At 54.3% G+C, this 15,322-nt stretch overlaps 1 protein-coding gene and 1 non-coding gene across 4 annotated transcripts; one reads left to right on the forward strand and one right to left on the reverse strand.

Moving 5' to 3' along the window:
• Positions 1 to 1,054: 1,054 nt before the first annotated feature.
• ELAVL3 (ELAV like RNA binding protein 3) lies at positions 1,055 to 15,322 on the reverse strand. Of its 3 annotated transcripts, none has more exons than XM_054562216.1 (7): positions 14,946 to 15,322; positions 8,478 to 8,694; positions 8,105 to 8,208; positions 4,624 to 4,777; positions 4,268 to 4,493; positions 3,474 to 3,512; positions 1,055 to 1,921 (listed from the first exon to the last, which is right to left on the reverse strand). In XM_054562216.1, exons 1-7 carry the CDS (start codon positions 14,952 to 14,954, stop codon positions 1,570 to 1,572), a joined length of 1,101 nt encoding a protein of 366 aa, XP_054418191.1. In that variant the 5' UTR covers positions 14,955 to 15,322; the 3' UTR covers positions 1,055 to 1,569. The 3 variants fall into 3 exon arrangements, with proteins under 3 accessions (XP_054418191.1, XP_054418192.1, XP_054418189.1); XM_054562217.1 differs by having other exon boundaries at positions 1,055 to 1,900; positions 8,478 to 8,697; XM_054562214.1 differs by having other exon boundaries at positions 8,478 to 8,697.
• TRNAI-GAU (transfer RNA isoleucine (anticodon GAU)) lies at positions 10,993 to 11,065 on the forward strand. Its single transcript has one exon. It is a non-coding gene; the product is annotated as a tRNA-Ile (tRNA).

Consider the following 15,322-nt stretch of genomic DNA (forward strand, 5'->3'; position numbering starts at 1 on the left):
GGCTAGGGCTCAGAATGGGGGCTGCGTCCACTGCCCACACTCATCTGGAAAGACGGAAAAACCCAACAAACTGAAAGAGGGTGACGAGTAGATGGGAAGGAAATACGGGGCTAGGCCCTGGGCCTCTCCACCCTGGGCCTGGTGAGGAGGCCCTGGGTTGGGGGAGGCTCAGGGCCCGGCCTCCCCCTCGGCCTCATGGGCCAGGGCCTGGGCCCAGGGTGGGCTCAGCCCCAGGGACAGGGGGTCCTTTGGCCTCAAGTGTTGGGGGGTGCTGCCTCCAGCCCACCGTGATGCCAAAAGTGAACGAGGTATCGTGTGTCTGGATGCATGGACGCTGTGTGTTCACGCCTGTGTTCGTGGGTGGCATGGACCACTGATGAGCCAGAAGAGAGCTCTGCAGAGAACCCAGGGCAGGGTCGGTGGGGCTGCGTACCAGGAGGGGGGCCGGGCTGGCCTGGCTAGAGGAGTCGGACTGGGCCCTCTTGCCTGGGCCTGAGGGATGCTATGGGCATGTCTGTGTGTTCCTGGGTGTTGTGTCTCTGTTTCTTTGTGAATGAGTGTCTAGATTTGTGTCTCCACTTTTGTGTATTCATGTGTATGCATGGAAATATTTGCATGTCTCCGTGTGCCAGGGTCCACATCCACCTGTGGCTACATTTGTCCACTTCCATGTTCAACTGCTGCCATGTTTACCCGGCCCCATACCAGCGTTCTGTTTTATCCATGTGTTTGTCTACTGCGTGTCTGAGTTTGGCAGAGTTCCTAAATGTGTCCGGGTCACGTCTCTGGGTCTGTTGGTGCTACTGTGTGTTCCTGGGGGTGTGTTTCTCTGTGTGGCCCTGTGGCCCGCCAGCCCCTAAGCCCTGCTCCCTGTCTTTGCCCCAGTTGGTAAACATAGCCTGTCAAAATATTTCTTTTTTTTGTCTTTTTTTTGTTTTTTTTTTCAAGTTCAAGAATCCCCAGTAAAAATTCTCCACGAGGTCTTTTTCCCTTTTTACAAAAATAGAGTTTTTCTTCCCCTCCCCCCCCCCTTTTTTTTCATTTTGTTTCTGTTTCCAGCCCCTCATCCTGCTCCTCACAATCCACCAAGGGGCTCTGGGCCAGGGATGCCCACACCCCTCTCATGTTTTGCTTTGTTGGGGATTTTTAAACCTGTGTCCTCCCCCACTTAGGCTCACCTCAGCACTGGGGAAACCTGGAGGAAACCCCCGGCACCCCCCAAAGCCATCCCACGGAGGGTGGTTGAGGGTTGGATAGGGGCACATCTCTACTTTCTTTTTAGCCGAAAAAAGAAACAAAAACCATCGCCATGAACAAAACCAAGACGAGAGAGTGAACAGCCCAGCCTGGGGTAGGGGCAGGAGGACGGGGTGGGGGACCCCCAGGCACCCCCCATCGCCTGCACACCCTCCCAGCCCGAGCGCTCACCCTGTGGCTTCCGCAGGGGTGCGGGGCCTCGTGCCGTTCGTGGTCTGCCTGTGCTGTCTCTCTCGGGCCCCTCCTTTCTCTCTCTCTCTCTCTTTCTCTCTCTCTCTGCTGCCCGGGGAGGGTGGGGAGGGCGGCAGTGGCTCAGGCCTTGTGCTGTTTGCTGGTCTTGAAGGACACCTGCAGCACGCGCTCGCCCAGGCGGTAGCCGTTGAGGCTGGCGATGGCCATGGCCGCCTCGTCGTAGTTGGTCATGGTGACAAAGCCGAAGCCCTTACACTTGTTGGTGGTGAAGTCGCGGATGACCTTGACGTTGGTGACCGCCCCAAATGGCCCGAACAGCTGCCACAGCACACTCTCGTCCGCCTCCGGAGACAGGTTGTACACGAAGATGCACCAGCCAGCACCCGTTGCACCCCCCGACAGGCCCACGCCCGCCAGGCCGCTCATGCCGTCGATGGCGATGGGCGAGAACCTGGCGATGAGCGACAGGGGACTACTTTGGGGGTCACGCGGGCTCTGCCCTGACCCCCGGCATGCCCCCGACCCTCCTGTGATCCCATGACCTCTGGTACCACCATGGCCTCTGATCATGCCTTCATCTTGTGACTCTTGTCCTGACCCTGCTGTGTCCTCCATCTGGAATCCCACCTTCAACCCCACCGGCTCTGAGACACCAGCCCCCAACCTTCACCATGACCTGTACCCTCTCCTGGCCTCTGACCATCCCTGAACAATAGGCCCTCACCCATGATCCTGCCCTAGTCCCCTAACTGCACCCTGACCGCATGACCTTTGGCCCTATTTGGTCCTTAGCTCTGTTGACCCTGACTACCCCCCCATACCCCGGGCCAACTCCTTCCCTTGGCACATCTTCCCATCCAGCTCCTGCTCTTACCCCCCTTACTCCACCCTGACACCGCCCTCAGTCACGTTGTCCCCTTTGTCCTACTAGCCACCTGGCCATATGCCTGGAGGCCCACGCCAGAAGGGCAGTGCTGGGAGTCCAGATGTGAGTGTAGTCACTTCAGCGCCTCCCTCCTGTTATACAGGGCTAAGCACAAACGAACACCTCCTCTGGCCCATAACGTGGCCTCCTCCCTCTGCCCCTCTCTGGCCTTTTCCTACTTAAATTGTATATTTATGGTCGGCTCCTTCTTCTCCAAAAGGTATTGTTTTTGGTGGTGCCCCAGTCCAGAACAGCTCCCAGTACACAGTAGGCACATGGCTCTGCTCAAATGGGTGGACACTTGGGACTAACTGCTCACTCCCTCCTCTAGGTCTTTGCATAGGCTGTTCCTGCTGCCAGGAACTCCGCCTCCACCTGTTGCCTCAGACAGGTCGGGCCCCCTCTGGGTTCCCACCACCCCTTCTGCCCACTCCTCCGCCCTGATCACTGTTCATCTCTCTGTCTCTCTTCCCACTAGACTGAGATAATTAATAACAGTAACAATAATCATAAGAGCAGCTACCTTTTATTGGGCGCTCACTATGTGCCAAGTACTGTGCTCAATATCATTTCATCTCCATGAGGGACCCAGTCTGGCTGGGCCACGCTGGGTACCCAGCCGCAAGCCAAGCAACCGACCCAGCCTGCGCTCAACAGCTCATGATTCCATACACTCAGGACCTTCACAGGATCAGGGATGCGGACAATGTCGTGAGGGCCTCGAGGTTCATCCCCGATTACAGGGCACAACAGGGCAGTCTGCGGCACTCAGTAAGGACTATCAACAGTGGTAGGTGGAACTCAGGCTTAACATGGGAACCAGGGGGCATGGCTGTGACCCATGCAATACTGCCCACCTCTGACCAGACTGGAGAGGGTCATGGACAGGGCCCCAGGCTCAAACTCCACAGTAGCTCTTTGCAGGCATTTACTAGTCTCCACGGCGCCCAGATCCCTTAATGGACGTGCTACTGCCTGACAGGGGCAGACATGGCTAAGCTGGTCATCCTGGGGGTAAGGGGGAGGAGGTATCTATAAGGGCGAGGGTCTGAGGAGAGACGGCGAGGGTCTGGGGGCAGTGGGGTGGGGGCACTGTTACCTCTTGACTCCGTAGGCCATGTTGAGTAAATTGTCCAGCCTGTGGAGCAGAAAGAGTGGTCACTGGTGGCCTCCAGGCACGTCCCTGCTGTGACGCAGGCCAGCCTGCCTGCCCTCCCTGCCCCCACCCTGCAGGCCAGCAGTGCCAGCCCCACCCCCGCCGCCCGCTGCCCGCCCGGCTGGACACCGCCTGGCACGGACCGTGGTCGCTCCAGCACCGCCTCTCGCCTGCCCTGCCACATCCTCATCCTCCGTCTCCTGGCTGCCTGACTCCGCTTGCCTTCCCCCACCCTGCAGGACTCAGGTCCCCAGAAGGAAAGGTCTGAGTCTCTTCACCGCAGCGGCCGGGCTGGGCAAATGATAACGCCTCTCTGAGTTTCCGGGTCCCCATCCGTCAAATGAGGACAAGACGAATTGCATTCTCATGGTGTTGGTGCAGAATAAACGAGCGTGCCTGGCACACAGTTAGCACTCATGAAATGTGCATGAGGAAGCTGGGGCAGACAACGGGAGTCACGTGCCAGAGAAAGGGGCAGTCAGAGCTGGACCTGATCAGGTGATTCTAAACTTAATGCTGATAATGCCACTCATAGTGCCCTGCACATACCGAGCACCTGCTGTATACAACTGCCTGGTCTCAGCATGTGACAGTAGGCCATGTCCTCTGCAACCCTGGCATGTGAGCACTGTGCTGGTGTCCCTCTACCCTGCAGGAATGGGGCTCAGGGAGGGCAAGCCTTGGGCCTCCACCTGGGGGTCTGGGCTGTCCAGGGCTTGGGGTGGCAGGGGGCTCACCGGAAGCGTTGTGTCTGATGGTGCAGAGGGCCTGCGTAGCGCCGGGCCGATGACTGGTAAAGGTGAGTAAGCAGGGCCTGCCCTGTCTTCTGACTTGGGTTGTTGGCAAACTTGACCGTGATGGGCTCGGCTGCACCCAGCGGCTTCTGCCCATTCAGTCCTTTGATGGCCTCCTCGGCCTCAATCCTCTTGTCAAAGCGGATGAACCCCACACCCCGAGACACGCCTGCCGGAGGGGAGGGTGTCATGAGGATCCTGCCCCCTGCCATTCCCCATTTCTCCATTTTGGACCCACTGTAGTGCGTCTACCCAGCGCCCCCACCAGGTGCACGCCCTCCTCACCCCCCTGGTCTGACCTGTGACCTGGTCCACCAGGATTCGGGAAGTGATGATGCGACCATATTGCGAGAAGAGCTGTTCCATTTCCTTCTGGCTCATGGTCTTGGGGAGCCCGCTGACATACAGGTTGGCATCCCGGATGGATGCAGAGCTGGGTCTGGCATAGGACACCTGGGGGACGGTCAGGTGGACATGTGTAAGGGGAAGACCCATTTTGCAGATGAGGAGTGAGAGGCCACATACGAACCACCACTGAGTTGCAGAAATGCTTCACTGGTTCCCTCAACAAACATCTCGGGTGGCGACCATGGTTGTGGCCAGCTGGGGCTGGGGGAGAGGACATGACTGTGGCTCCGCCTGCATAGGGTGATGGGGGACCTGTCGCTTGAGGTCAAAGGAGCAACACCCCTGGGTCACATGCCTCCCTGAAGACCTCAGGGACTCTTGGGTCCCTAGCTCATGCTCTCACGCTAGACATCCCATTAGCATTAATGCTTCCCATGCCACTGGCAGGTGAGCCTGGGACACTGGCTCTTCTTTTCCCAACTACACCAGGTCCCTGAGAGTCATTCAAATCTTTAGCCACCAGCTCAACACTGATGGCTCCCAAATGTCCTCCCCCAGCACGAACCTGGTCCCTGAGCTCTCCGTCTGTGTGACACCTGTCTCCAAGCATCCCAGAGGGGTCCTGATGGGGGTCACCCTCAGTGCAGAGGCCTCTGGTTTCCAACTTCCTCCACTTGCTCCTACTCAGTAATGGCAGCTCTGTTCTCCTGGGTGCTCCAGCCCCAGCCTCCGTTGTCCTTGATGTTTCTCTTTCACACCGACATCCAAGCCCCCATCAGTCCTGTTGGCTCCGCCTTCCTCATCATCCAAAATCTGCATACTCCCTCCCACTTTCTTCCCCACACTCTGGCCCAGCACCCACCATTGCTAACCCTGACCAGTAGTCTCCTGCCCTGGTCCTCACTCCCAACCTCACCTCTCACGGCTGTTCTCACCACAGCAGCCAGAGGGCGCCTGTGAACACCTGGGCCAGGTCACATCCCTCCTCTGCTCCGAACCACCCATGGTTCCCATCTTCTTCAGAGTTCAAGTCGTTCCCATGGTCCACCAGGCCATATACCACCTGCCCCATCACCCCCGTCCTCATCTCTCTCCACCTACATCCCCCTTGATCGCTCTGGTGCAGTCACACAGGCCTCCTCCTTGTTTCCCAAACACCAGGTCCTGCCTCAGGGCCTTTGTGCTGGTTGTTCCCTCTGCTTGGAATTCTCTTTCTTTTTTCTTCTCTAGGTCTCCAGGGAAATGTCCTCCCTGTCCTCTTCCATCTGAATTGGATCCCCACCCCTACCCCCATGATCCTCTTTCAAAACACTTCTCTTAGAATCAGGCACGTTTTAGCACGATCATTTGATTCATGTCATTAATTATGGTCCAGCCCAACAATGAAACTCTCTGCAGCTGTTTAAAAAATGGTGGACATGGATATTGATTTCCCTGAAACAGTGGTGAGTATTGTAAAGTGGAGGAAAGAAAAAGTCCATTTATAGAGCAGCGAGTATTGTGTGACCCCTTCTCATTGTGTGTGTTTATCAATGTCCTAGAAGCGTGGACTGAAGGGTTCACCTCCTCGACGGGGTGACCGATAGCTGGCAGGGGCAGGGGGTGTCATGAGCTTCTTTCCCCTCTGTTTCCTATTTCTAAATTAACCTCTGGGTAGGTAGGGGTCATTGTCAAGGGTCTGGCTTTTGTTTGGAGCTGTGAGTTGTGAGGACATGTTGCTTCACTAGCAATAACTAACTAAAAAACTAACAAAATGAATAATTTGGGCTGGGGTAGATCAGGGTGAGGGTGCGCAGGCAGTGGGGGTGGGGTAATTCTAATTAATGCCATTGTGCACACCTGGGATTGTCCAGAAAAAAAAAAGAAAAAGAAAAAAGAAAACACATCAGCTGCTATTATTTCTGTAATGATAATTAAAAATCATGGCCATGCACTTCACAATTTTCACTCTCCTCTACAAGGTCTGTGAGCTTTGAGGGGTGAGGACATCTTGGTGGGTTGAAATTGGAGGTGACTTGAAGGGGAGGGGTCTGAGCTCTTGGATGGGTGTCTGGGGCAAGGGTCATCTGAGAAACGGGGTAGGTCTTCAGGGACCTTTCCTGTTCTTCCATGATGTGCACTAACCTGGGTCTCTTTCTCTTCACCAGGATGATGCCTGGCAAACAATGGGTGGCTGGAAATATTTTCGGTAGATCTGCTGGAAAACCTAGTCAGGCCTGACCACACAACACAGCCACCCTGGCAGACACACACACACACACACACACACACACACACACACACCCATAGTGTGCTATCCGACACACAGTCATGGTGACTACCCAAGCAAGAGGGTAACACTAGGCCTTGGCCCATTCTTGTATAATTACAGTAAGAGTTACACATGCCTGTCAAACTGCCACAAGCCCACAACATCACACGTTCCATCCTGAATGGAGCACAGGTAGACATACCCACACAACTTTACTATGACACACAAATACCCTGTCACAGCCAGACACACCCATGAAGCCCCACCAGGTCACAGCTGGAGTCACAGTGTGTGACAAAGTACCTGTCAAATAGATACCACACCCTGTAAACACAGTAACATACCCAAAGTCTGTACTAGCTCAATCTACGTGATAACAGCCACTTACATAGGCACGGTTTCCAACAAACACCGTTTCACAGCCTAGCATCATACCCACACACACAGGGTCTTACAGTTCATCACTAGGGTCCACCCCTATGCTTGGAGGCTTCTGGGTCTAGTTGGCATGAGGAACCCATCAGGTCATGACCTCGCCCCACCCCAGGGAGAGGAAGATTCCTATACCTCTGTTCCATGGTGAACTGAGAGTCAAATCGGTGCCTCTCTAGCCCACCTTCCCTCAGGGTTCAGGAGCAGATTTGTGGGGTGGAGTCCAGACACTCCAGGCAAACCTAGAGAGGGGGGTTTCCATGGCGACCCCACCCCAAGGGAACACGGGCCTCCAGGGTCCCAGCTGCAGCTGCTGAGAGGGGAGGTCGTCGAGGGAGGGGCATTACACAAAGGTTGGGGAGTGGCCCACCCCTAATCCCGCCCTCCCAGGCCCTAATTAGGCTCCAGATGGCAGATGGGGCCCCGCCCTTCCCAATTTCCATAACAAAGGCAGGGAGGGGGCTGCCCACGGGACCCTGGTCACTTTCTCTTCGTGCCAGTTGTGTGTGGAGGCTAATAGCTTCCCCATTGACAAACGAGGAAACTGAAATTCAGAGCGGCAAAGCCATTGGCCCCCAGGCTGGCCAAGCTTCCAGGTTCCCCCGGGAAGACTTGGGGGAGAGATTTAAACCTCTCAGGGGATAAACCACAGGGAAGGATGGATGGCATGAAGGTGGTGATCTTGGTGAGGACAGTCAGAATGGGGTTGGGTGGGGGAGCAGACAGCACAAGGGAACAAGGGCACCAACCTTGATGGTCTTTGTCTGCAGTTTGAGGCCATTGAGGGTGTTGATGGCTTTGTCTGCGTCATTGGGGTCAGAGTAGTTCACAAACCCGTAGCCGAGGCTCTGCCCTGTGGGCAGGACCAGGACAATGACTTACCTCTCTGGAGCAGCCAGTATCTTCCCTGACCCAGATGCAAGAGGCTGACCACCCCCAGGACACCTTAGACCCCAGGCCAGAGTCCCACCTGCCCCCAGCATCCTTAAGACACCTCACCTTGGGCCATACCTTTCTTCCAATCATACCTCAGAGACCTCTAGGGTCCCACCTGGCTCCATTGCACTTGTACTACTGAAGCTGTCACCTGTCCCCCACCTCCCCACTTGCCAGAAATCCCACCTGTGATCTTGTCCCGAACCAACTTGCAGGACTCAATGTCACCAATGCTGCCAAAGAGACTCTTGAACTCATCTTGGGTCATGTTCTGGGGCAGGTAGTTGACGATGAGATTGGTTTTGCTGTCGTCAGTGGCTCCGTTTGTACCAAGGAGTGGCCCATTGGGCAGGGCCGGGCCGGCCGGGCCCCCTGCCACCTGAGACTCCATGGCCCCGAGTATCTGCTGGAGACAACAGGCCACACCCGCTCACGGCCCAGTCCCCAACGGACCAGGGGAGTGAGGAGGGGCTCAGTGGTGATGGATCAGTCATGGCTGACATGGGCTTGAACATGGGAAGAGGACAATGTATTATTCTAATAATCCCTTCCACTCCTTGAGCACTGAGCAAAGTACTTAACATATGACTTTACTGTGAAAAATTCCATGTATAAATGCCACACATGCCCCTTCGTATATGTTTGCCGATTTGTCTAAAACCAACTTGTGCATTTTCAGAGTAATAAAATAAACATCTTTGTCTTCAGAATAAGAAATATAACATTCTTACTAGATTTGAAGCCTTCTCTCATAAGTCCCTTCCTGCCCATGTACTTTCCTCCTCCCACCAAAGGTAATTCCTATCCCAAATGTGTTGACATTTCATGCATAAAGTTCCCACTAGGCATTTACCCTCAGTTTTTCCGCTAAGCTTTTTTTTCCCTTAAGTGTAACATAACACCTGCAAATAATGACAGTTTTATTTATCTCCATTCTATACCTGTTATTTACTTTTCTTGTCTTAGTGCAGGGGCTACAATGTAATAGTGCCTTCCCTATTCCTAATTTAAAGGAAATGCTTTAGACATTTCACAGATAAATATGATCTTTTCTGTAGGTTTTTAAAAAATGGCCTTTATCAGATTAAGAATGTTCAATTTTAGTCCTAGTATCCTAACAAGATATAATTTTTAAAAATAATGAATGTTGAATTTTATTGACTGTTCTTTTCCTATATCTATTTTTTAAGTTGAGATACATGGACATATTAAATTATATTAGTTTTAGGCATACAAGATAATGATTCAATATTTGTATATATTGCAAAATGATCTCCACAGTAAGTCTAGTTAACACCTATCACAATATATGACTATAAACATTTTTTTCCTTGTGATGAGAACTTTTAATATTTACTCTCTTAACAGCTTTCAAATATATTCTACATCTATTTTATATCTAAGGGCCACACAAGAAGAATTTTAAAGCCACATCCGGGTGCAGAAGGAAACAGTGCTGGATTGATTGGTATTGTCTGTCATGAGCAAGGGAAGCATTTCATTAGGTCTTGTCTTAGTAGGTGGTTGGTGAATAGGTTGTCCCCACCTGAAAACTCAAATTGATTAGTAGGGTTTTCCTAGAGGGGGTGAATTAAGAAAGATTTGAAGCCACATCCAGTTTCAGCAGGGAAGACCCCTGTGATTTATTAGCAACGTCTGCTGTGGCCGCAGAATTACAGAGAGTCAGAAGGCACACATAACCTCAGCCATCCCTAACCCAAAATACAACACCGTAATTGTTCTCAAGTAGTGGTGCGCCCTATATGCTAGCCACAGAGCAAAGTTTTCTACAGGCACTTTCTTTTCTTATTCACAACAGCCCTAAAAAGAAGAGGATTTTATTCCCTCTGCTTAACAGATGTTAGGGACTAAATGCTTGGGCCCTCTTCCCCAATTCATTTGTTGAAACCCTACTCCCCAAAGTGATTGTATTTGGAGGTGAGGACTACGGGAGGTAGTTAGGTCATGAAGGTGGAGCCCTCATGAATGGGATATGTGCCCTGTTCAAAGGCACAAGAGAGCATCTCTCTCTGCACCATATGAAGACACAGCAGGAAGACAGCTGTCTGCAAACCAGGAGGTGACCTTTCACCAGGAACTGAATCAACGGGCACCTTGATCTTGGGCTCCCCAGGCTCTACAACTAGGAGAAATAAATGTCTGTTGTTTTAGCCACATGGTTTATGTTATATTTTTATGGCAGCCTGAGCTAAAACAACAGATAAAGAAAGTGAGATTCGGTGATGTTTGGAAAATGACCAAAGACCATGAAGCCTATAAATGGTGGAACAGGGGTTTACACCTGAGCTTTTCTGATCCAGAGTCTGTATTTCCAACTTCTCCTGTCAACCTAGTGCCAGTTCTAACATTTCCCAGCTGCCTTTCTTCAGGAACGCTACTCAGTGTTTCTGGGCCTTTGCTCCACTTTGCTGCAAACTTAAAATTACCATCACAGTGGCCTGGGGAAGGATCTACAGCCATGTGTAGGTGCTGTTGGAAAGCATTCTGGGGTCACTTAGCCATGTCTGCTATGGGCACAACAACAGAAGTGGAAACAGGTTTGTCACATCTACCACCCCTGCCTCATAATTCTGCTATTAATAACTGCCCTGCTCAGTTGAGCATCTACCATGTGTTAGACACTGTGTGATGTGCTTCAAGGTATCATTTCACTTATTTCTCTCAACAATTTGGAGACCCTGGCCTGGTAGCTCAGTTGGTTAGAGCATTGTCCTGATATGCCAAGGTTGCAGGTTCAATCCCTGGCCAGGGCACATAAACAATCAACCGGTGAATGCATAAGTAAGTGGAAGAACAAATCGATGGTTCTACCTGTCTCTGTTTCTCTAAAATCAATCAATAAACATTTTTTTAAAATCCCAATTTCGAAAGACACCAACACGTTCTCCATTTTACAAGTGAGGAAACTGAGCTCAGAGGTGTGATATAAATCAGGGACTCCACTTCAAACCTGTTTGACTCGGACTTCAGAGCTATTTTTAATGACTGTGGCCAATGCACCGGGGCAGCTCTGCCACCTTCTAGCCGTATGTCCTCGGGGATAATCTTAGCTCTTCTTTGGGCCCCTCCTTCCTTTCCATTTATTCTTACTAAAGGATGGCACAGGGGGTCAACTCTCCTGCGTCTCCAATAGGCTGAGACTGGCTGCCTGAAGGATTATTCTGAGGCCACATTCAGGCTGAAAAGGAATATGTACTGGGTTGATTAGCAATGTCTGCCACAGGCACCTGCAGTAAAGCAGTAGCGCACACTCCACAGAGCCGCATCCCGTCTCCTAACATCACCACTTTACTAATAACATGGCCATGTATTGAGTGCCTGTTATGTGCTGGATAGAATCCTTTATGTGAGAATTTCCTGGCAATTCGCCGAATGTTGACTGTTAGGGGGCTCTTTTCTCCATTTAACAGATGAGGAAATTGAGTGTCAATGAAGAGGTAGGATTTGTACGAGGTAGGGCAGTGGCCAAGTGGTAGGACCAAAAATTCAAATCCAAGGTTTGAACTCCAGAGCCCAGTTTCCTAATGAAAAAGCCAGTAATAGTAGAAATATTAATAGTAAAGTGAAGCCAAGCACCCACTCTACACCATGCCCTGGGCATCGCTACATATAAACCCACTGTGTTGGCTGAGTTTACTACTCATTCAACTCAACAAATATTTACTGGGTGTCAGCATGTGATAGCTGCTGGCCTCCCCCTCCTCACTGCGTGTCCTCTGACACTCACATTGACTCTCTGGACCTCTGTCCCTCCACTCAAGGAACAGAGGTCACCCAAATATGGAGGTGGATTCTGAATTCCGGTGCAGGCTCAGTGAGACAGGTGATAATGTCTGCAATGGGAGCGCCCCAAGCATTCCATAGTACATAGCCCTGTTTCAGGGCATAGCAGGTTCCAGCTTTGGAACCCCTATTCTGTGCCAGGCACTGAGTATGTGCAGAGATTTCACTGACTTCCCACAACCACACAGAAAGCTGGAGATACCTTCTCTATTTCTCAGATGGAGAAACTAAGGGACAGAGGAACCTGTGACTTGCCCAGGGTGATCCGGGTGAGGTGGTAGTGATGCAGTCAGGGTTTGACTAATGATTAGATGATCCCAAAGCCTACTGGGTTACCGGCTCCCCCAACTCTAAATTCTGCCCTCAACTTGGAGGGGGTTAAGAGTTGACTGGGGGTTTTCTATCTGGGATTCTGAGCTTCAGCCTATGAATCTCACCACCTCCCCATCTCCCTCCCATCTGTGCCAGGGCTTAGTGGGATCAGTGTCGCGTGCAGCTCCTCCATGGCTGAGCTGGCTAAGCCGCTAATGGGGATCAGATTTGTGGAGATCACACCCACCCTGCTCCAGTCCACAGCAAACGTATGGCCTGGGATGACACAGGGATCGCAGGGACTTTGAGAGCTGTCCCAGGCCAGGGGTGGAGGGGTGAAGTCAGAGGGGCAGAGGGCCTTGGATGGAAAGGCAGATGCCAAGTGGGAGTAATGGCGCCTTCCCTCCTACTCGCCAACTCCTCCTCTGGGGATCTCTTTCTCTTTCTGTTGCTCTCTCCCTTCCCCTCCATTTCTCTCTCCCCCTCTGTTCATCTCTCCTCTATGAACCACTCTTTATTTCCTCCTCTGTCTCTCTCAATCTTTCTCCAACTCTTTTGCACCACTGCACATACAGCTGGCATACACATTTTGCAGTAAACACACCTATGGTCGCTCACTTTGTCTGACCCCCTTGGGTCCCCAGCTATACCCCAGGGCCCCAGTCACAGTGACAGATGCCTGGATACCGGTGACAATAGGGCATTGAGCAACTATGCATGGTTAGGCTGACCACCACGTGGTGCTGAGCTTCTCACTTCTGGGCCCTTCTCCCTTCATGCAAGGCCCTCACTATCTCAATTTATCCCCTCACTTCCTCCCAGCCTGTCCCCATGGTGGATCTCCACCTGGGTGCCCTCTATTGGAATAATCAAGCCTCCAAGGCCTCCCTGTGACCTCTGACCACACCCTCTCCTCTTTGTGCATCACTTTCCCTTTTTCTGTTTTTTAAGATTTTAGGCAGAAGGGAAGGTGGGGAGAAAGAGAGGGAGAGAAGCATCAATGTGTGGTTGCCTCTCGTGCGCCCCCTACTGGCCCGCAACCCAGACTTGTGCCCTGACAGGGAATCCAACCGGCGACCCTGCCGGCACTCAACCCACTGAGCCACACCAGCCAGGGCCACTTTCCCTTTTTCAAATGGGGGAACAGATTAGAGGAACAGATGAAAGGGTTCTCAGGGTTCTCAAGAAGCCACACTCGCGTTCCTGGACCTGGGTGAGCAGTGTGAAGCCCAGAGAGGGGAAGGAGTTGGCTTGAGGTCACACAGCAGGAAAGTGTGGCCTCCTGGGCCTCATTCCTCAGAGCCAGGTGGGCGGGTCCCAGGGTCCAGGAGGGAGTGCTGAGCATCCCCCCACCCTCTGTGCTCTCCGAGACTCTAAAGAGGCCCAGAAAGAGACACAATGTACAGAGACATACACACAGAGAACCCGGAGACTGGAAGAGCAGAAGAAGGAGGCCCCGGGCGCCGGAACCAGACAAAGGACGCGCGGCGGCGCGGGGAGCAGAGTCGCTCGGCTGGGGTGGGGGAGGAGCCGGGGTGGGGCTAGAATTGGCCAGCCCCGCCCCCGGGAGACGCCTGTACTGCCTAGTGGAAATCCGAGGGCTCGCGCGAGGCCGGGCCCCCGGGGCCCTGGGGGAGGGGCCTAGATGGGCGGGGTGGGGCGTGGTCAAGTCGGGCGTGGCCGCGTGCTGGGGAGCTGACCAGCTCCGTGGCTGCTGAAAGCGAGGGGAGCGGGGCGAGAAGCGCGGGAGGGCAGGCGCGCTCAAGGTCACCCCGCGGCCCAGAGCCTTGGTGGGGTGGGGCTCCTGGACCTGGCTTAGGGGGCCTGACTTAGTCCCTTAACCCACCCCCCTGGAGGCGAGGGCCCAGCCGCTGGGAAGCCCCCGCGCCGTGGGCCCTCCCCTCCCCCTTCCCGCAGCCTTAGGCGCCCGCGCGATGCTACGGCCCGCGAAGAAGCGCCGAGAAACAAAGAGACGCGGCGGCGGCGGGCCCGCGGGGCCTCCGGGCGCGCCCCCTCCTCTCCCCTCCCCGCTTGCCGCAAGGTCGACTGGCTCGAGGACGAGACGCCCGGATCCCGGGCGCGGCCGAGGCCCGGGGCGCCCGATCCGACGCCACCCGCTTCCCGGGACTCTCAGGGGCGCCTTGCCGCCTTGTCCTGGCCCAGTACCAGTGACTGGGGCCCTGCGTTTGCCTGGGCGGCCTGCGGGGTCCGGGCCTGGATGGAGGAGATTTCCTCCGCCGCGGCGGCACCTCCCCCATTCAGACTGCTGGAGGGGGACAATCGTGCCCCCAGGGCATCGTTAGGATGCCCCCCCGAACCGCGGCTTAGCTCCATAAGGCCTTTCAGGCCAGACTCTGAGCGTCCTCAGCACTCTGGGCGCGGCCCTGTCCACTCTCAGGCCCCGAGGCTCGTTCCTACCCACCCCCCCAACCTGGGCCTAGCTAGGCCTGGTCCTACCCCCCCACCCTCCATCTCCGCGGAGCCTGTGCCTAACCCCTTCCCGACCAGATTCCCTCTCAGCGACAGGGGAATACCTACAGTGACCATTCTTGTGTGCCCGGCGGGCGCGGTCCGTGTTGAGGGCGGCTCTGGGGGTCGTGCACTCCTTGGGGGGCACTCGATGCTCACGCCGGGGTCCTACCCGGGCGGCCTCAGGCACGGCCGCTGCAAACGTGTCGGTGAAGGCGGCGGCTCCCTCGAGGGCCGGAGACGGGCCCGAGCCCGGGGGCGCGCGCGCGCGGATAACCGAGCCCCGGGTAGTCTGCGGGCGGCAGGGGATGAAAAGAGGGAGCGGGCGCGGGAGTGAGAACGCCCCCTGAGCGGCCCCGCGGGGCCCGGGGAGTTTGCGCTTCCCGACGGAGATCGCAGCCCTCTGCCTTTCGCCGCTGTCCCTCAGCCCGGCCTGTCCGGTTCCG

Source organism: Pteronotus mesoamericanus, unplaced genomic scaffold (assembly GCF_021234165.1).
Source record: "Pteronotus mesoamericanus isolate MK-2021 breed Mesoamerican mustached bat unplaced genomic scaffold, CSHL_Meso_final scaffold_636, whole genome shotgun sequence".
Lineage (NCBI taxonomy): Eukaryota > Metazoa > Chordata > Mammalia > Chiroptera > Mormoopidae > Pteronotus > Pteronotus mesoamericanus.